Source organism: Danio aesculapii, chromosome 15 (genome assembly GCF_903798145.1).
Source record: "Danio aesculapii chromosome 15, fDanAes4.1, whole genome shotgun sequence".
Classification (NCBI taxonomy): Eukaryota; Metazoa; Chordata; class Actinopteri; order Cypriniformes; family Danionidae; genus Danio; species Danio aesculapii.
In genome coordinates this window covers 48,021,061-48,041,301 of record NC_079449.1, presented here as the reverse complement: position 1 = coordinate 48,041,301, position 20,241 = coordinate 48,021,061, and the positions used below count along the sequence as shown (strand labels likewise).

At 45.6% G+C, this 20,241-nt stretch overlaps 2 protein-coding genes across 3 annotated transcripts; one reads left to right on the top strand and one right to left on the bottom strand.

Annotated features, from left to right (window-relative positions):
* Positions 1 to 126: 126 nt before the first annotated feature.
* nudt8 (nudix (nucleoside diphosphate linked moiety X)-type motif 8) lies at positions 127 to 9,613 on the bottom strand. Its single transcript, XM_056473389.1, has 5 exons — positions 9,528 to 9,613; positions 6,394 to 7,047; positions 4,124 to 4,256; positions 1,719 to 1,796; positions 127 to 1,490 (listed from the first exon to the last, which is right to left on the bottom strand). Exons 2-5 carry the CDS (start codon positions 7,044 to 7,046, stop codon positions 1,257 to 1,259), a joined length of 1,098 nt encoding a protein of 365 aa, XP_056329364.1. The 5' UTR covers position 7,047; positions 9,528 to 9,613; the 3' UTR covers positions 127 to 1,256.
* A 1,817-nt stretch (positions 9,614 to 11,430) lies between these two features.
* Positions 11,431 to 19,959, top strand: ftr86 (finTRIM family, member 86). Of its 2 annotated transcripts, none has more exons than XM_056473373.1 (9): positions 11,431 to 11,964; positions 13,219 to 13,314; positions 13,389 to 13,622; positions 14,651 to 14,810; positions 16,463 to 16,537; positions 16,637 to 16,735; positions 17,491 to 17,556; positions 17,688 to 17,890; positions 19,182 to 19,959. In XM_056473373.1, the coding sequence occupies exons 1-9, from the start codon at positions 11,488 to 11,490 to the stop codon at positions 19,527 to 19,529; spliced, it is 1,758 nt and encodes a 585-aa protein (XP_056329348.1). In that variant the 5' UTR covers positions 11,431 to 11,487; the 3' UTR covers positions 19,530 to 19,959. The 2 variants fall into 2 exon arrangements, with proteins under 2 accessions (XP_056329348.1, XP_056329347.1); XM_056473372.1 differs by having other exon boundaries at positions 16,634 to 16,735.
* The last annotated feature ends 282 nt before the right edge of the window (positions 19,960 to 20,241 follow it).

Sequence of the window (20,241 nt, the reverse complement as noted above, 5' to 3'; positions counted from 1 at the left end):
ATCAGCATTCTCAGGTGTTTGGTTATGGATAAACACACAGTTAAAGTAGTTCTGGCAGGTTTTGAGCAATTACGGATGATGGCTAAACACACACACACACACACACACACACACACACACACACAATGAAGCTTTGAAACACTTTCATTATAGGTATTTAATAAATAAATTCACAGGCTCATGTTTAAAACAACCTGTCAGGTTATGATTGGGGGACTACAGTGTGAAATCCCCCAAATACATTCAGTGTGAATAACAGTCCTCATAACACTTGATCATTTTCATAAGAGCACGGCAGCACAATGACTGATTGACATCACTGGCAGTAGCATAGTCTCCGCCCTCAGTGGGTTGTGTTTAGGCTCCGCCCACAGACAATGATTGACAGTCCTGCATCAGCATAGTCTCCACTCAGTGGGTTGTGTTTAGGCTCCGCCCACAGACAATGATTGACAGTCCTGCATTAGCATAGTCTCCGCCCTCAGTGGGTTGTGTTTAGGCTTTGCCCACAGACAATGATTGACAGTCCTGCATTAGCATAGTCTCCGCCCTCAGTGGGTAGTGTTTAGGCTCCGCCCACAGACAATGATTGACAGTCCGGCATTAGCATAGTCTCCACCCCCAGTGGGTTGTGTTTAGACTCCGCCCACAGACAATGATTGACAGTCCTGCATTAGCATAGTCTCCACCCTCAGTGGGTTGTGTTCACACAGATGTGTTTCCCTATCAGCTAATCTCCAATTATAAAACATTATTATGAGCTTACAGCTGTGAATCGGGCTAAGGTGAGCAGATATTGGCAGGTCATGTACTCAATTATTTATTTTGGATAAGCAAAAAAAAGCTACAGACTGCAGCTTTAAAAGGTTTTTACAATAATGGCCACTGTGAGACATGCAAAAGCTGAAACAACAGAATAATCTGCCCATGGGGAAGAGAAATAATGTTATTTCAAATCCAAAACAAGATTCTTCCTCCACAGTCAGATTATTCTGCTTGTTTTAATGAGAAACTCTCTTCATTTTGACTCCTTATTTCTGAAAAAAACACTATTGTTTAGCTTGTCTAGAAAATGCTTCTTGATTTAAGAGTTTAAAGGTGTTTGGACTGGAAACAAGACAGAACTCACAGTCAGAACAGCATTATATTGCCGTGCAGCTGGTCCAGTGACAGCAGAAGCGCTTGTTCCCTTTAGTTTATTGCTGAAATATGACCCATAGTTCATTCCTGCAGCTGAATGTGTGTGACCTGTGTGTTTATGAAGCGTCCCGCTGCTGCTGTATTACTCTGCGCTCCGGCATCCGCTCTGGTGGGACGATGAGTTTCAGAGCTTGATCCAGAGCCACCGCTGTCAGACCCCAGACCCGGTGCTTCGGGCTGAGAAACACAGGCAGTGTGTATCCGTAATGCTCACCTGTGCGGAAGTGTGTGTATCCTCGGTTCTGGGGCTCACACAAATGCTCCAGAGTCAGGGTGAAGATCTCCTCTACCTGCCAAATGAAGCAGCGCGGGGTTAACACTCCAAAACTCTGTGTGACAAGCCCATTTCTAATATCTGAATAATATCTAGAACAATATCCAAATACTCTTAAATCAAGCTAAAATAAAGAGTCAGAAATAAAGAGGCAACATTAAGTGAGTCTTCTCCTTAAAACAAGCAAAATAATCTGACAGTGCAGTATAAAATCAAATATATGTGCGGTGGTCTGTGAAACTACCTCACTGGGGTTTGGCTGGAAAGAAAGCGCCTCCAGTGGGCCGATGTTGGCTATTACAGGCGCTATCATCATTCCAGACTGCAAAAGAGCAAACAGTGGGAAAAACACACTGATCAACACTGCAGGAGTCAACGAGCGGTTATAACCCGAAAACGCATCGCTATTCTCACTTCAATCAGTTCTGAGCTTGGTTTAGACGGCGCTCTAGCCTAGTGTTTAACAGCAGACGGCGCTCTAGACTAGTGTTTAACAGCAGACGGCGCTCTAGCCTAGTGTTTAACAGCAGACGGCGCTCTAGCCTAGTGTTTAACAGCAGACGGCGCTCTAGCCTAGTGTTTAACAGCAGACGGCGCTCTAGCCTAGTGTTTAACAGCAGACGGCGCTCTAGCCTAGTGTTTAACAGCAGACGGCGCTCTAGCCTAGTGTTTAACAGCAGACGGCGCTCTAGACTAGTGTTTAACAGCAGACGGCGCTCTAGACTAGTGTTTAACAGCAGACGGCGCTCTAGCCTAGTGTTTAACAGCAGACGGCGCTCTAGCCTAGTGTTTAACAGCAGAGGGCGCTCTAGCCTAGTGTTTAACAGCAGACGGCGCTCTAGCCTAGTGTTTAACAGCAGACGGCGCTCTAGCCTAGTGTTTAACAGCAGACGGCGCTCTAGCCTAGTGTTTAACAGCAGACGGCGCTCTAGCCTAGTGTTTAACAGCAGAGGGCGCTCTAGCCTAGTGTTTAACAGCAGACGGCGCTCTAGCCTAGTGTTTAACAGCAGAGGGCGCTCTAGCCTAGTGTTTAACAGCAGACGGCGCTCTAGCCTAGTGTTTAACAGCAGAGGGCGCTCTAGCCTAGTGTTTAACAGCAGACGGGCGCTCTAGACTAGTGTTTAACAGCAAGACGGCGCTCTAGCCTAGTGTTTAACAGCAGAGGGGCGCTCTAGACTAGTGTTTAACAGCAGAGGGCGCTCTAGTCCTAGTGTTTAACAGCAGAGGGCGCTCTAGCCTAGTGTTTAACAGCAGAGGGCGCTCTAGCCTAGTGTTTAACAGCAGATGGCGCTCTAGACTAGTGTTTAACAGCAGACGGCGCTCTAGACTAGTGTTTAACAGCAGAGGGCGCTCTAGCCTAGTGTTTAACAGCAGACTGCGTTCTAGACTAGTGTTTAACAGCAGACGGCGCTCTAGACTAGTGTTTAACAGCAGAGGGGCGCTCTAGCCTAGTGTTTAACAGCAGAGGGCGCTCTAGCCTAGTATTTAACAGCAGAGGGGCGCTCTAGCCTAGTGTTTAACAGCAGACGGCGCTCTAGACTAGTGTTTAACAGAAGACGGCGCTCTAGACTAGTGTTTAACAGCAGAGGGCGCTCTAGCCTAGTGTTTAACAGCAGACTGCGTTCTAGACTAGTGTTTAACAGCAGACTGCACTCTAGACTAGGCTAGTTTTGAAAACCAGACAGCGCTCTAGACTAGTATTTAACAGCAGACGGCGCTGTAGACTAGTGTTTAACAGCAGACGGCGCTCTAGCCTAGTGTTTAACAGCAGAGGGCGCTCTAGCCTAGTGTTTAACAGCAGACGGCGCTCTAGACTAGTGTTTAACAGCAGACGGCGCTCTAGCCTAGTGTTTAACAGCAGACTGCACTCTAGACTAGTGTTTAACAGCAGACGGCGCTCTAGACTAGTGTTTAACAGCAGACGGCGCTCTAGACTAGTGTTTAACAGCAGACGGCGCTCTAGCCTAGTGTTTAACAGCAGAGAGCGCTCTAGCCTAGTGTTTAACAGCAGACTGCGTTCTAGACTAGTGTTTAACAGCAGACGGCGCTCTAGGCTAGTGTTTAACAGCAGACTGCGCTCTAGGCTAGTGTTTAACAGCAGACTGCACTCTAGACTAGGCTAGTTTTGAAAACCAGACAGCGCTCTAGGCCTCTCGTCAGGTTAATGTTGGAGGTAGTTGGCCTGATTCAGCATATAGAACTGCAGTCAGCTGAAGAAAGCGCGAGATCAAAAACTGAAGTGACGTACCTAAGCCACGATTAAGTCAATAAGGAACACAACAAAGCCGGCTGCAATTTCACTACATTTGCAAACGTTATGGATTATTAGCTTATCGTTTAATATTTGCGTGAGTGAATCTCTCTGTGGTGAGTGACGAGTACTGTGATAATCGTAATGAACACCGTTTTGTTTACTTTGTCCCCATTTCATCTTCCGCTTTCCTTTTGTGGACAGAGAAACAGATGCCGCCCCCTGCTGGAGCAGAAACACACACACTCTTCAGTCGGCTGCTGTGTGTTTAATGTGTTCATGCATCTTTTAGATCCAGACGGGACCGACAACAGTTGGATTTCATCTGTGCTAGTTCTTTGCCATTGGATTGGTGTGTTCAGCCTTTACACCTTTGACAGCAGAAAGCTGAATCTCACCTTATCCCGCAGTGGTTTCAGCACACCCCACACCTTCTCCTCAGGGATGTGGATTCCCAGCTCCTCAGCAGCTTCTCTGAGCGCCGTATCCACGACAGTCCTGTCTGACGGGTCTTTCTTTCCTCCTGCAAAGCTAACACAGCACACGAGCATGGTTAAAGGCATCCCTTGCGCAACTTAACTTGGGGGTGTGGTTTTCCCCACCCTCTGAATTGACTGACAGGAGCGTATTAACATGTATCCATAGTAACGCGTAAAATCATGTTCACAGAACAGGACTTGCAATGAAACTGGGATTAAAAGATCTGTTCAGCTCTCTGTGATCAGCTGCAGCTCAACAATGAGTGTCAGTACAACTGTAAGCGAGGATGCTCCAATCACACAGCAGGAGTCCCGCTTTGTGGATGTTAAATCTGGTTTATTTTAAACAGAAGCAGAATGTATATCCATACAGCAGTGAAGATTAACTTATCCTGTCACGTTTGCTGCAGGTAGACGTGCAAAACCAGTGCAAAGTTAAACGTGTGCGTTAGTGATGTGCGGATGGTGGTTATATCCGCGGGTGCTGCAGATAATCAGCAGGTCGGGGAATAAAAAAATACATTATGATTAATTGCGGATGGATGAGTTTAATTATTAATGATTTTGGCTTTGTATTTTTAAATCACATTTGTTAAAGCAGAAATGTAGGCGAAACCAATCCAGGAGAAACTAATAAAGGGAGAATTCAAAACAAAACAAGGAAGGAAAGAAAAGGTTAACGAGGTTGATTCAAGTGCTGGGTGTGTAATGGGCTATGCAATGGCTGTAAAGCACTTCATATGACAGCCGAAAGAGCGGTACCTTAAAGGGTCATGAAACACCAAAACACATGTTTTGAGCTGTTGACAGTCACATATGTGTCCCACGCTGCTAAAAACACTATTAGGACACATATATTTCACTAAATATCGGTTGTTTTTGCGTTATTTCCAGCAAATTCGTTCTTCCGGTTTGAAACTCATTTTTGAAGCTGCGTCACGGCGATTAGATACTTGCGTGTATTCCAGTGTGGAGAGTGGACGTCTGTACCTGCATGTACATCGTGACGTCTCTGAGTCTGCAGCATTAATTCATGAGAAAGACTCTGTTTAAACTGTTGTGAATGAGGCGCAACTTCATTAATATGTATGATCGCTTCCAAGAAAGTTTTTACCTGTTCCAGTGTTCAGACGGCAGAGAGACGCCATGTTGTGTTGCCAAAACAAGTGGAAGACAAAGAATTGTTTGGAGAGACAGGTCGTCAGTGTTGTGTTTATAAATGTGCTGGAATGAAGGTTTTGTTTTCATTTCCCGATATGAGAGTGCAGCTGGACTCACGTGTGGACTACAGTGCACGCCACAGAAATACGTTTGTAAGGAACATTTTTACCTGAGAGCGTTTTGCATCTGGAAATGGTTCGTGGCCCTTTCAATATGAAACATCAGGTGTGTGCTAAATCGAAAGGCCGATCAAGTCAAAGTCAGACAAGCACTTTGAGTTCTTACATTCATCAAGACAGCAAAAAATACCACAGGAAGTTACGTGGATGCATGATGCATGTGTGGACCTGTGCTGCCCTGATATACAGTAAGCCCCTTCCATGTTGTTCCATGTTGCAAGGGATGTGCAGATTAGCTCACAGAATCGGCTGTTAATAACAAACAATCCACACTGACCTATCATCATGCTTAAAACAAAGAATTAAAATTATTAAAGTGACGATCGGGTGTGGGTCGGGTGCGGATAAATATATAACATGTAATTATATGTGCAGGCCGGTGGATATTTAGTAGGAAGCCGCAGATTCGGGTGACATTTCAGCTGATCTGTGCATCTCTGGTGTGTGTCCATGTGTTTGTGTGTACTGTGAACATTGTAACAGCATTAGTGCGTGACTCATTTCAGAAAGGCTTGAATAAACTCCAGCACGAACACATCACATAACCTTACTGTGGTGTTTTGACTCTTAAAAGGGATCTCTGCTTCATCCATGTCTGTCACTGACTGCTGTTTATCTGACGTAACGCGGGATAAACGCGCACACACCTACACAAAAGTGGGCGGGGAGAACCAGCTCATTTGCATTTAAAGGCACAGGCTGTAAAAACAGCTACAGAGTAATCCTAATCTTAATTTTCAGCAGGGTATAATAAATGATCTGATGGATATTCAGAGCTGAAACTTTACAGACACATTCTGGAGACGCTAAAGACTGATCTCATGAGGTGTAAAACAGGAGCTCTTGTACCTGACGTCTCCTTTGTGTCTGCCCTTCAGCTGTGCGGATCTGAGTGTGAAGAGCAGCGCAGGATCTCCGTGCGACACACACAGACACACCAGCACCGCGGCCCAGCGGTGTGTGTCCCGCTCGTACAGCGCAGCGTTGGCCTGCAGCGTGCGTCTGCAGCGCGCCTCGTTCAGCGCAGACACACACTCCTCAAACTGTGTGTTTGTGTGCAGACTGCGGCTCTGAAGAGCAAACACTGCGGGTCGGCTCTCAGCGCACACACTCCTCGTCCACAGGCCTGCGCTAATGCTAACACACGACTGCTGATTTAGACCGCAGCGGTGTGTGTGTCTCCTCGTGCAGCCTTCAGGAGGACTCACTATAGTGGAGAGCGCTGATGGAGACGCACTCAAACTGCGATGTGCAAACAGCAGGACAGAGTTTGTAGAGTGTACGCAGCTGAAGTTCATGCGTGCTAAAAGAAAACGAGTGCTAATGGATATCCGGACGCGTTCAGAAGAGTCTGAACCTGCAGAAACGCCTCTATGAGGAGGTGTGAGAGCAGATCTGGAGCAGAAGCATCGGTGCTGGAGATGGATCTGAGCGTCTCTGAGCGACAGTCTGTGAATCCGCAGCAGATTCACACAGGCCTTCACATGCGGAGTCCTGAACATCCTGTAAAACACACACACACAGATATTAGAGGAGCTAAACTGCTGTCTCTGGAGTGTGTGTGTGTTTGAGCTGAGGATAACACACAGATAATGTCCTCCAGCTCTCTGAAGCTGACCCTTTCAGGCTCTGATCCTAACTGTGGTGTTTTGGTGACTGTCGCTTTAAATGCAAATGAGATTGTGTTCTTTATAGAAGAGGGCGGAGCTACAGACAGATGTAAAGCAGATGTAAAACAGCAGTGTGTGTGGTGTCAGTGCTGGTCAGGTGTGCATGTGTGCTTCAGTGTCACTCAGGGCTGCAGTTTATGCTAATGAGGGAGAGATGGGCACTAGTGGGCGGGGCTTTCCCCCTCTGATGACACGTACAATGGGAGAATGTCAATCAAAGTGTTTCTGCAGACTGTTATGATCAAGTCTGATTAGAATAAACACAATTAATTCATGTTGACCATTAGAGACTGCTGGAGAGATTCACACACTACTGACACACACACTACTGGGTTTAAACTCTGCATAAAAGTGATTTTTATCATAATAGATGCAGATCAAAGCCTAAAAGGGTCTGCTTCAGAGAGTTATAAGACTTCACTGCTTCCCACATAGACTTTACTTGGGCGGGCCGCTCAGGTATATAAACGGCTGCCCAAGTATATTTGGTGGTGACACATGAATAATACTATTATCCTCCTTTTACACTTTTTTTGGATCCACAAATGATTAACCAGTGGAAAATCACGTTTCCTACTGCTGGTTCTGTGTGTGCGAGAACTGTCAACACTCACACAGACAATCTCACCTGCTCTGCAGACCCACAGAGATGCACCTTTTGCGCTGAAATGCGTCCGGTGTCCTGACATTTTATCCTACCCATCAGATTATGCTGCCAACACTGTATTTCAATAGTTCTGAGGTTGGGGTTAGGTAGGTTAGGGCGATATTACAGCTTCACATCACACTACTCCACATTAAAATGTACACTGGTAGCTAATTCTGATGGGTAGGCCCACACGGAATCTGCGCACAGATATTTAGCCCATCATTAATTCTGTTTATTTACTTATTCAGTTTTTTAAATAATTACAGTAATATTATTGACTAATATGAAAATGATCATCTGATTTATGTACAGTGCAGTTTGTACAGTAATATTTTTTAGTAGAGATATTACATGAGAGACTTGCTTTGTTTACCTAATGAAGTGAATCTAATTGATTTGCATTTTAAACATTAAATAAAAGTTAAAAAGATATTATTATTTATTATTTCACATATTAAAGTTATGAGACTCCCAAAATAATTCTGCAGAAATCTGCAGATTTTTACCAAAATTCTCTGCAGAAATGGCAAAAAAAATCCGCAGATTCCGTCTGGCCCTGCTGATGGGTAGCATATTGCGTCATCAAAATGTGCTGCCTACGTTTTGAATGGGAGGTAGGACAATCTGACAAGGTAAGACACAACGACAGCGAGAGAAACTTTAAACCATTAGTTGTTTAATAAACTTTACTATAAACTCAGAGAGAACAAAATGACATCTATACTGCCTGCAAAATATTTGAACACCGCTAGAAACGGCTGATCATCTAATCTGCCTTATTTAAATAATCTACACTTTTTATTCTAGTAATTATCATTTTAACAACATTCTTTTTTTTCTTTTTTCTGTCATTTATTTCTCATTTGCTGTATATTTTATTAATTTAATGATGTTAATATAATACATACTTTATACATATGTAAAATGATTTGACAATACTGTACTAAATGACTCCCAAATAGCATAAAAGTCAGAGAAATAGTGGATTTCTTTTATTTCAACAGCCTTTTTTAATAACTTTAACCCATTGAAAAGTTAAATGTATAACAGTGTCATAATAAACAAAAATATAGTTCAAAATCCCATTTTTCCGACAAATTCGGCTTCCACAGCAGGTTTATTTCAATCCTGTGGGAAGCACTGGACTTTATTTGTGTGGTGTTTTGAGCTGTAACATTAACTGCACTACACACTCTGGAGACATCAGACTTATTTACATTGTAAACAGGTATAATCGGTCATCTGTAAGATATTTAAGGTCTTACATGGTTTCTGTGTGGCTCTCGTTATTTATGATCAGCATTAGTTGGTCTGAACCATATGATACAGCCGAAACTTTAACCCACTGAAGCACTTCTGATCATATACAGAGTCATACAGAGGTCATTTATCATTTCAGTGCATTAATATCATTACTAAACCCCTATCTTGCCTTAAACATAACCCGTGTGACAGCTAGCATGATATCCACCACTCTAGGCTTATGATTTCTTTAAGAAACGACACTTTCACTGACGAACAACACACTATTTACAATTAGGACTCGTCTCGTTCACAAAATAACCGCTATCTGAGTAGAAATACAAGTAACCGATCAGCTACTGAGTTCATACACGTGCAGATATTCATTAATATCCACAGTGATATGTTTTAACAGCACTCACCTTAAAATAACACATAATCAGCACGATGACGTCTGACGGATGTTGTGACAGAGGGAACTTCTTCTGCGGTGTGAGAGTGAGTGCTGAGCATGCGCAGTTCGCCACCTAGAGGGCGCGCGCACTTCACAACCTGACAACACTCATTAAACTTCTCAAGAGCGCGTTTTGTATGGTTTTGTGTCGACCCGAGGTAGACTTGACGTGTTTCACAAAAAGGTTAAGCTTCTGATGAAAATAGCGAAATTGTGATATTAAGTCATGTTAAAATATCCGTTCTTTATTTTGTTGTTCTTTTAAAACGTGCTTTGATTGATCTGATTCTCGTAATTAAACTAAATATAAACGTTAGAATAACTGTAATCAAGTAACACATATTCACAATTTATTTAGCTTTCTTTTTTAATACAAGTATCGTGTTTGTGACAGCTGTTTTCTGTTAGTTAATTTCAGAAGTCAGATCTGATTCTGAATCAATTGGCTGAATCGACTCTTCTGAACTAACGGACTCGTAGGCTAAAGTGTAAAGTGCTGGTTGTTTTTTTTCTTGTACCTCTCTGATTTGCTGAGTTTCTCGCCAGATTCTCTTAATCCCGCTTCAGGTAAATTCAGTAATAATAATACTCGTCTGTTATGTTGACCAGCAGTTCGGCAGTGTTCCCATAATTATACATGGAAATGTATTAATGTGTTTTTTTTTTTGCAGTTTTGTATTTATTAGCATGCAAAAGTCATTTGCTAAATGTGTCATGCATCATTTTCCTGCCCTAATTAAACTCTTAAATGCGTATTAGTGTGTTTGTTTGCACCTATCTCCCGCAACCCTCCAGTTTTGTTATTTCTGTCGGAAAACTCTCGTAATCAGCAAATATAAAAAACCTGTTAGCCTACACCGCTCCTACGGTATATTTTATATGTGTTTTTACGACTAACGTTTGTTTTATTTAGTTTTTATGGCAACAGCATGTCCACATCCAAATCTACTGTTCAGCTCATGACCATGCTGAAAAATAACCTGCTGGTTTGGTCAATCTCCCAGCCTGACCAGCTAAGACCAGGCGGGGAATGGCCAAAACCCCTCTAGAACAGCTAAAATCAGCCTAGGCTGTTTTTTCAGCAGGGGATTCAGCAAACATCTGAAAAGCACATGAACAGACCAGCATCCAGCCTGCTGAATAGTGCAGCGGCTTTACTGGATATCCCAGAACAGAAAGATCTCCTAAGATGCTTTTTCAAGCTGTAGAGAAATCTGTGTTTGAAACTGATTATCTAAATTATTTAGCCTGACATGTTTACTGCTCTAAAATATTGTAAATGTTTCTTAAAATGTGATATGTTGTGTACCCAGAACTTTTAGAGCAGGGATCACAATACTAATTTGGATCATTTTTATTAAATGCACAGCATAACACACTCAACAGTAGAAGTTCAGTTAATATATGAACTTTTAAGCAATACAAATAATTGTTTAATGAAAAGAAAAAGAGACAATAATTAAATATATATATATTCCTTTTTCCTGACAGTTTTTATACTGTGAGAGTCTGAGACCGGCCCATGCCTTGTCAGATATGTGTTGAAGCTTCCAGACTCTGAGCTGCTGGGCAGGTTTGTCCACCATAATGCTGTTTTCAGGTCTGTTCATAAGGTGTAGGAGGCGTTTAAGGGGTTAAATAAAACTAAAAACATTGAATAACGATATTATCATCACCTTTTCATGACATCAGTTTATTGATTAGTCAGATTTGTGTTGAAGTTTCCAGCCTCTGACCAGCTGAGCAGGTTTATCCACCTTCCTCTCATTTTTCTCCACCTGTGTCATTCGGCACTGTGGAAAACCCGTGGCGTTGAGAACTGGTAATGCTAGTTTAGTTTAGCTAACCGCACCCGCTGAGCTTTAAAAGCAGACTCCACTCCGCCAGGGCTGATTTCTGATCATCTCTTCTCCTGCTCCTCCAGTGTAATGTCCTCCTGGGCTCCTGAACTCTTCTCCTGTTCCATATGTCTGGATGTGCTGAAGGATCCCGCTACGCTGGCCTGCGGCCACAGTTACTGCCTGCTGTGCATCCAGAAGCACTGGGACTCCAGAGTGGCCCGGGCTGAGTTCGAGTGCCCTCAGTGCCGGCGCAGGTTTAACCCGCGGCCCGTCCTGGCCCGCAGCGGGGTGCTGATGGAGGCGCTGGAGAAGCTGCGGCTGAGCCAGCAGGATGGGCTCGTGTCTGAGGAGTCCTGCGCTGGGTTAAGGGATGGGGCTGGGTTACCCTCCTCTGGCCTGTACCCCACCCTGCCCTCATCCTCGCCGATCCTCTGTCCCATACACCAGCGGCTGCCGGAGCTGTACTGCATGCAGGACCAGCAGAGTGTCTGTGAGGACTGCAGCCGCCTCACACACAGCACACATCAGGTGGTGCGGCCCGAACAGCAGCAGAGCAGGATACAGGTACTGCAGATACTTCATTTATACCCAAAAGTAGATTTGTTTTGCTGTCAGGAGTCCTCATTCATGATGACAATCATCTGAGGACACCGAACACCTAACCCTCATGTGCTGTTCAGATTGACTCCCCTTTGGTGATGTTGGTGCTGTTTTTGCCCCATTGACTTCCATTATAATCACATTTATTGATTGTAAAGCCATGACAGCAGATAATCCTGCATTCTTGACTGTTGTTGGTTTTCCCTGTTGGCATTAAGAGGGACAGTCTGGTCCCAGCCTGACCAGCTAAGACTAGGCTGAAAATGGCCAAAACCCCTCTAAAACCAGCCTGGTTGACCAGCTAAAACCAGCCTAGGCTGGTTTAAACAGTTTTTCTCAGTAGGGATAAATCTGTGGTCAGTTGTTTTGGAGAATATAAACAGATGTTAATGTATACTGTCTCTGTGGATTTATGTTTTGAGTTTTTACTGCAAATGTCACATCCATAACGCCGGGATCAGCCATTTACATTAGATGTCGCCCTCCCTGTTGTTGTCTATTGGAAGGAATGCATCAATAGAGCCGCCATATTAGTACAGGGTAGCGCTCCTTTGAAATGATTGTGGGACCAAGGTGCAGAGGAGGACTGTGGCCATCCAGAGCCAGAGATACACACATATATCTATGATCTGGAGTTTCCCGCTGGACAGTATGCTAATATTTAATTAAATTATGAAAATTATAATTTACATAACTTTTCTACATCGATGGATCAGTGAGCGCAGCAGCATTGCTGGCAAATAGTGTGTGTTTGTGTGCATGTAAGTGTATTATCCTCCTGTTAAATTTGATCTAATCCATGTCGTGAAACACCCCCCCCCCCCCTCTCCTGCTTTCACTGCTAAGGCTAACAGAGGGAGCGATTCGTTTGTGAATGACTCTCCGTTATGAACGACTCGTTCACTTAGCCGACAATAACACAAGTTTCTAGCAGCGCAGCGTCTTGTTGCATCTATGCGAGCAGACTACAGTCAGACCTGCGCTGAGATCAGTTAGAGCAGGCTGTGTGTTTTAGCTGATAATACTGTAAATCATCTTCAGTTTCTCACACAGAGTGATGCTTGGGCTTCACCAGAGCTCAGTGTGTCACCAGAGCTGAGATAAACGGGAAATAAACAGTGCTTTGGGTTTCTGGGGAGTCTAACAGTATTCGGGTACAAAAGTGTGTGTGTGTGTGTCTATATATATATATATGTATACTGTGATGTTCGCACACAGGAGCAGCTGAAGGAAGTGAACGCTCGTATCCAGAGCAGCATCGCAGACAGAGAGAAGCTCCTGCAGAGACTCCCACAACTCACAGACACACACCAGGTCAAACACACACCTCATCATCTTCTGTGTGTGTGTATGTGTGTGTGTTAATCAGTGTGTGTGTGTATCCTCAGGTCTCTGTGCAGCAGCTGATGCAGGACTCTCAGTCAGTGTTCTCCGGTGTGTGTGGCCTGCTGGAGCTCAGTGTGTCTCAGCTGCTGCAGCTCCTCCAGGCTCATCAGTCCTCCTGGCTGCTCCTCATGCAGACGGAGACGCAGCGGCTGCAGCAGGACATCAGCAGACTCCAGCGCAGACAGCAGGAGATGCAGACGCTGAGCAGCATCAGCGAGCCCGTCGACTTCCTCACCGTGAGACACACACACTCGCTCTGCTCGCTGTAAAGCTGTCGTGATTTCATTCATTCATTTGCTTAGTCACTTTATTAATCAGACTCGCCACAGCGGAATGAACCGCCAACTTATCCAGCATATGTTTTACACAGCGGATGCCCTTCCAGCTGCAACCCATTGCTGGGAAACACACATACACACTCATTTACACACACACTCATACACTACAGCCAATTTAGTTCATCAGTTCCCCTATAGCGCATGTGGTTGGACTGTGGGGGAAACCGGAGCACCCCACACAGAAACACCAACTGACCCAGCCGGGACTCGAACCAGAGACCTCCTTGCGTGGGTTTCCTCCAGGTGCTCCGGTTTCCCCCACATTCCAAACACATGCGCTATAGGGGAACTGAATACAGGATATGAGTGTTTTAGTACTGGACATTCACCACATAAACCATGCTGGTATAGTTAGCGGTTCATTCCACCGTGGCAACCTCTAATAATCAAGGAATAGGCCGGACAAATTAATTCAGGGGAGCTCTCGAGACCTACCTGAGCTCAGACTCTCCTCTTCCCCGATGAAACGGGAGGGAGCCCCGGGCTCGAGGATGTTCTGAGCTCAGGGACAGCATGCCAAACACACTTGATTATCAGTCATCAGCTGAGGGGGAACTCTTGAAACATTTGAAGCTTTATGTTGATCCATTTCTCATGTCTGTGAAGTACAAATCCGCACATGTGCTTTATCAAGCATTTTTTAAAATCCTAAATATAGCTGCTGTCAATCTTGAGCGATCCGTCCAATCACAGTGCAGGAGGGGTGGGACAATAACACACGACTGTGAATAAATACTCATAGCAACTGACTGAAACAAGCTCTGCGCTGCTAAAACACTCAGCTGAGTATTAGTAAAGCAGCGCTCGCGTTTCTGTAGCGCAAAAACACATCAGTGAACAGTTTTATCTGGCGTTTCAAACATTTGCATGAAAGCAGAATAATAGTGTACGTACGTGTGTGTGTGTGTGTGTGTGTGTGTGTTCAGGCGTTCAGTGCCATGTCCACTGTGGATCCATCTGAGCGTGCGCTGCTGGAGATCCAGACTCCAGATTCTGTGGTTTCAGGAGTCAGATCCGCTCTGGACACTTTCAGAGAGAGCGCAGAGCACCTGACCAAAACCTGCCTGGCCTCAGTCTTCAGAGTCGGTGAGTTCAGCTGGAGGAAATCATCCATGCGTCCTGCCTTCAGCATTACTGTCTGCTATAACATCTATATACATTGTTTTCATTTTGATAAAAGGCAGCGTTCACCCAGAAGAGTGTGTTCCCTCTTCATTTCCACACACTCGAGCGGATGTAAACCAGTGTGAGTCTCTCCTGTTGAACACAAAGGAAGATATTGGGAAGGATGCTGAAGAAGAAATCCGCCACTGACGTCCATAGTAGGAAGAAAAAAAGAAGTCTGTTTTCTCCAGCATTCTTCTGAATATCTTCCTTTGTGTTCAACAGCAGAAGGAAACTCAGGTCTGGAGAGAGTGAAGTGAATCAGCTCAAAGTGAACTGAAGATTAATGGGAAGTTCAAAAGAATCGACTCTTTAGATCTGAACAAATCATCCAGCGATCTTTCGAATGGACAGTTGACTTCGACTACAGCTATTGCCGACCAAAATATAGTAAAAACGCTTTCATGTTTAGGCAGGGGAACAAGATCTAGGTTTAAGGCAGTAGATTCATGAATATGCACAGGCACCTCTCTTTATGCAAAGTGTCTCCATCATCATCATCATCATCATCATCATCAGAGCAGACGATGTGCTTCATTCCGGACGCCTTTCAGGGATGTAATTGTAGACCTACCTAGCCTACTGTGTGTGGATAACATGATGATATTGTGTTGTCCTATAAAGCGATGAGGCCGCTGGCGATATGCAAGATTATGAAATGGCTTTAAAATGGCTGGAATTCCACAGCGGAATGAACCACCAACTATTCCAGCATATGTTTTACGCAGCGGATGCCCTTCCAGCTGCAACCCATCTCTGGGAAACATCCATACACACTCATTCACTACGGACAATTTAGCCTACCCAATTCCCCGGAGCACCGGAGCACCCGGAGGAAACCCACACCAACACGGGGAGAACTTGCAAACTCCACACAGAAACACCAACTGACCCAGCCGAGGCTCAAACCAGCAACCTTCTTGCTGTGAGGCGACAGCGCTACCTACTGTGTTTCTTGCACACGTCTTGCTGTACATGTTGCACTCATATGAATAAAATGTAAACGATCGTTCAGTACACCAAATCAGCTCTGCAGGGACATCAGACATGAGCTATCTATGACCTTGTTTAGCTGTGATAGTGTTACAACATTGATTGCAGGAGTATTAAGACACATGATATTCATACTTGAGCAGGAGACTTGTTGCACAACGCCTGATTACACATAAAGACGGAATAAAGGGTGACACGAAAAGAAGCGTCTTAAATCCAGTTGTACAGGAGCGCGACCATTTCTCTGTCCAGCAGAACAGCACATTCCTCTCCATGACGGATTACACACTGACCATCGCTCTTTCTGCATGGGAGAGGTTGATTGTGCATTGTTTGGTAAATGGAGCAAGATAATCATGCGTCTGATCGGCCACATCCGTTACAGAAGGAGGAGGAAATGAGGAGGAAATGAGGACAGGCTTTACATTTTCTGGGATGAGCTCTGTCTTTAGATAGGGTAAAGGCAATGTGTTGCTGGATTCTGATTGGCTGTGATTGGTGTGTTATACAGATGTGTGTGTGTGTGTGTGTGTGCAAATGTATGTGTTTGACAGTGTGTTGTGTGTGTGTGTGTCCTGCAGTGAACGAGGCGTCTGCAGCAACACACACCTGCAGTGATGAAGGAGCCAGTGTCTTCAATGTGTGTGAGAGCACAGGTGAGCTCAGGTGTACTGCTGCTGTTAATGTATGAGCAGGTGTGTGTGTGTGTGTGTGTGTGTGTGTTTATAAAGCTGATTTCTCCTCCACCCCAGCAGTTCAGTCTGACTCTGGAGATGAGGAACACACGGCTCAAGCGTCTGCTGCTGCAACACCAGACCAGCAGAGTACACCAGCGGCTGCTCAGGCTTCTGCAGGTACACACACACACACACACACACATACACACACAGGGGTTGTACAGTGAAACTGAAGGCCTGGTTTTAGAGCGCAGTAGTTGGTCAGTATGGTGTAGCTGCTCCTCAATGCAGCATCAGCTGGTGTTGGGACTGACAGACGTGAGGATTCTGAGCTGTTCTTCTTCAGAATAGTGTTCAGCTCACTGGAGGAAAACCTTTCCTGACTCGCTCCTCCAAAACACCCCTGAGTGCTCAATAATGTTTAGGTCTGAGTACTGTGCAGGCCATGGGAGATGTTCAACTTCACTGTCATGTTCATCACACCGCTGTCTCCAGTCTTGCTGTGTGTATCGCTGCATTATCATCCTGATACACACCACCACCTTCAGGATACAACGTTTGACCCATTGGGTCACATGGTTCTCCAGAATGGGTCGGTCCATCTAGCGACGCTCCATCTAGCACCAGTATTGGGCCTCTGGACTCCATGATATTGAGCCCAAACCATCAGTGACCCCCTCATGCTTCACTCTGGGCATCAGTAGTCTGGGTGGGACGCTTCTTTGGGGCTTCTCCACACCGTAACTCTCCTGGATGTGGGAAAGACAGTGAAGGTGGACTCATCAGGGAACTATACATGCTCCACATCGTCCACAGCTCCAGACAGTTGAGGAACTCAAAATAAACAAGTGCTGTGATGAGATTATTGCACACACAGAGGGCTGAAGAGTGTGTTGTGTTTAACAGTTTCTGCATGTGTGTTGTGTCTGCAGACGAGGCTGCTGCATGCGTGTGTGTGTCCAATCCAGCTCCCAAAACCAGAGAGGAAATGCTCAAATGTAAGACTCACTGCTTCTGCTTCGTGTATATGATTAAGGAAGCCTGCGTGTGTATTCGTGTGTGTGCGTGTGTGTGTGCGTGTGTGTGCGTGTGTGTGTGTGTGTATTAATGTGTGTGTTCCTCCGTTCAGTCCGTGTGGATCTGACTCTGGACCAGAACTCCGCGTTCCAGCACATCCGTCTGTCAGAGGGTTTCCGGAAGGCGACTCTGTGTGCGGAGCGGCAGAACTATCCAGAACACCAGCAGCGCTTCCTCTACTGGAGGCAGGTGCTGTGTGTGGAGCCGCTCGCCGGCAGCCCGTACTACTGGGAGGTGGAGTGGACGGGCCAGAGGGTAAACACACACACGCACACACACACACACACACACACACACACACGCACACACACACACACACACACACACTCTCTCTCACACACACACATCTATGACAGCATCTGCTGCTGAGAAACCCGGAAACATGAAACGGGTCCAAAAATAAACCAACAAACTAAATCTCCTCCTCCTCTTCTCCTCCTCTTTTTTCTCTTCCTCCTCCTCTTCTTCTCCTCCTCCTCTTCCTCTTTCTTCTCCTTTTTCTTCTCCTCCTCCTCCTGCTCCTCCTTCTCTTTTTCCTTTTTCTTCTCCTCCACCTCCTCTTCTTCACCCTCCTTCTCATCCTTCTTCTCCTCCTTCTCTCTTCTTCCTCATGCTCCTGCTCCTCCTTTTCCTCCTCCTCCTCTTTTTCCTCCCCCTGCTTCCTTCTCATCCTCTTCTTCTTTCTCCTCCTCCTCTTCCTCAACTTTCTCTTCATCCTCTTCCTCATCTTCCTCCTCCTCTTCCTCCTCCTCCTGCTTCCTTCTCCTCCTCCTCTTTCTCCTCCTCCTCTTCTTCTTCCTCCTCCTTTTTCTTCTTTTCATCCTGCTCCTCCTTTTTCTTCTCCTCCTCTACCTCCTCTTCTTCATCTTCATTCTTCTTTCTCCTTTTTCTTCTCCTGCTCCTCCACCTCCTCTTCTTCACCCTCCTTCTTCTCCTCCTGCTCCTCCTTCTCCTCCACCTCTTTTTTTTTCTCCTGCTTCCTTCTTATCCTCCTCCGCTTCCTCCTCCTCCTGCTCCTCTGCCTCCTTCTCTTTCTCCTCCTTTTTCTTCTCCTCCACCTCCTCTTCTCATCTCTTCCTGCTTCTCCTTCTCTTCCTCCTCTCCTCTTCCTCATTCTTCTCCTGCTCCTCCTCCTTCTCCTCTTTATCCTCCTCCTGCTCCTCCTTCTTTCTCCTCCTGCTCTTTCTCCTCCTCCTCCTGCTACTCCTATTCTTCATCCTGCTCCTTCTTCTCCTGCTCTTCCTCCTCCTCCTCTTTTTCCTCGTCCTGCTCCTCTTTCTCCTCCTGCTCTTCCTACTCGTCCTTCTCCTCCTCCTCTTTCTCCTCCTCCTCCTCTTTCTCCTCCTTCTCCTGCTACTCCTATTCTTCGTCCTGCTCTTTCTCCTCCTGCTCTTCCTACTCCTCCTTCTCCTCCTCCTCTTTCTCCTCCTCCTCCTGCTACTTCTATTCTTCGTCCTGCTCTTTCTCCTCCTGCTCTTCCTACTCCTCCTCCTCCTTTTTCCTCCTGCTCCTCCTCCTCCTCTTTTTCCTCCTTCTCCCCCTGCAGGTGACGGTGGGCGTGGCGTACGCACACATAGACCGCTCCTCCTCCGGCGACCGCGCCCGTCTGGGTCACAACACTGAGTCCTGGAGCCTGTACTGGTCCGGCCGGGCCTTCTCGCTGTGGCATGCTGGGAAAGAGACGCCACTGCAGGGCCCCAAAGCCAAGCGCATCGGGGTGTATGTGGACCAGCAGGCCGGCGTTCTGGCCTTCTACCGCGTCACACACACACACACTCAGACAAACGCGGAGGAGATCTGCTGCGTGCACACGGAGTTCCAGCGCCCTCTGCTGGCCAGCTTCAGATTCTGGTCTGGGGTCGGCTCCTCCATCAGCCTGTGTGCGCTCGAGTGAGTGAGTGAGTGTGTGTGTGTGTGTGTGTGTGTGTGTGTGTGTGTGTGTGTGTGTGCGCACCTGGATGACCTCACAGAGAAATGAAGACTATCAGTGAACACTGTTGCTTAACTTTCAGATCCTCTGGCCAGAATAATCCTCATAACTCAGTCATGAACTCAGGGTAATCCCTCGCCCTGGAGGAAACGGACATTTCTGAAGGTTTTCCAATCACTCAACGCTAATTAACGGAGTCATTCTTAAAGGGACAGTCCACCTGAGATGGCAGTGATGTCACTTCCTCCTTCTCCACTTGTTCACTGACCTGTTTGAGTTTCTGTGACCGTGTCGCTGCATATGATTGTGTTTGTCCTGTTTGTAAAACTCTTCAGAATGATGAACGCAACTGAATCACGTCAGATGAACTAATTAAATGGTGTGTTTTGCTTCAGCAGCGGTTCTTGTGTCTTAAAGTCATTATTGAGCAGATTTCTGTAGGTTTACATGATGAGTGCTGCTCTGATGTTTCTCTCGCAGGTTTTGGGATAAGGTAAACAATAATAAAATACAATTTAATGAGTAATTTGGTAAATAATATAAACAATACTAAGTATAATTACTGTGTTGGGTTTGGAGTAAACTTTATTGAAATACTTTTTAATGAGTGATTTATAAAATAATATGAACTTGCTATAATTACTGTGAGGCTTTTTGTAGCGGTAGACGATAATAA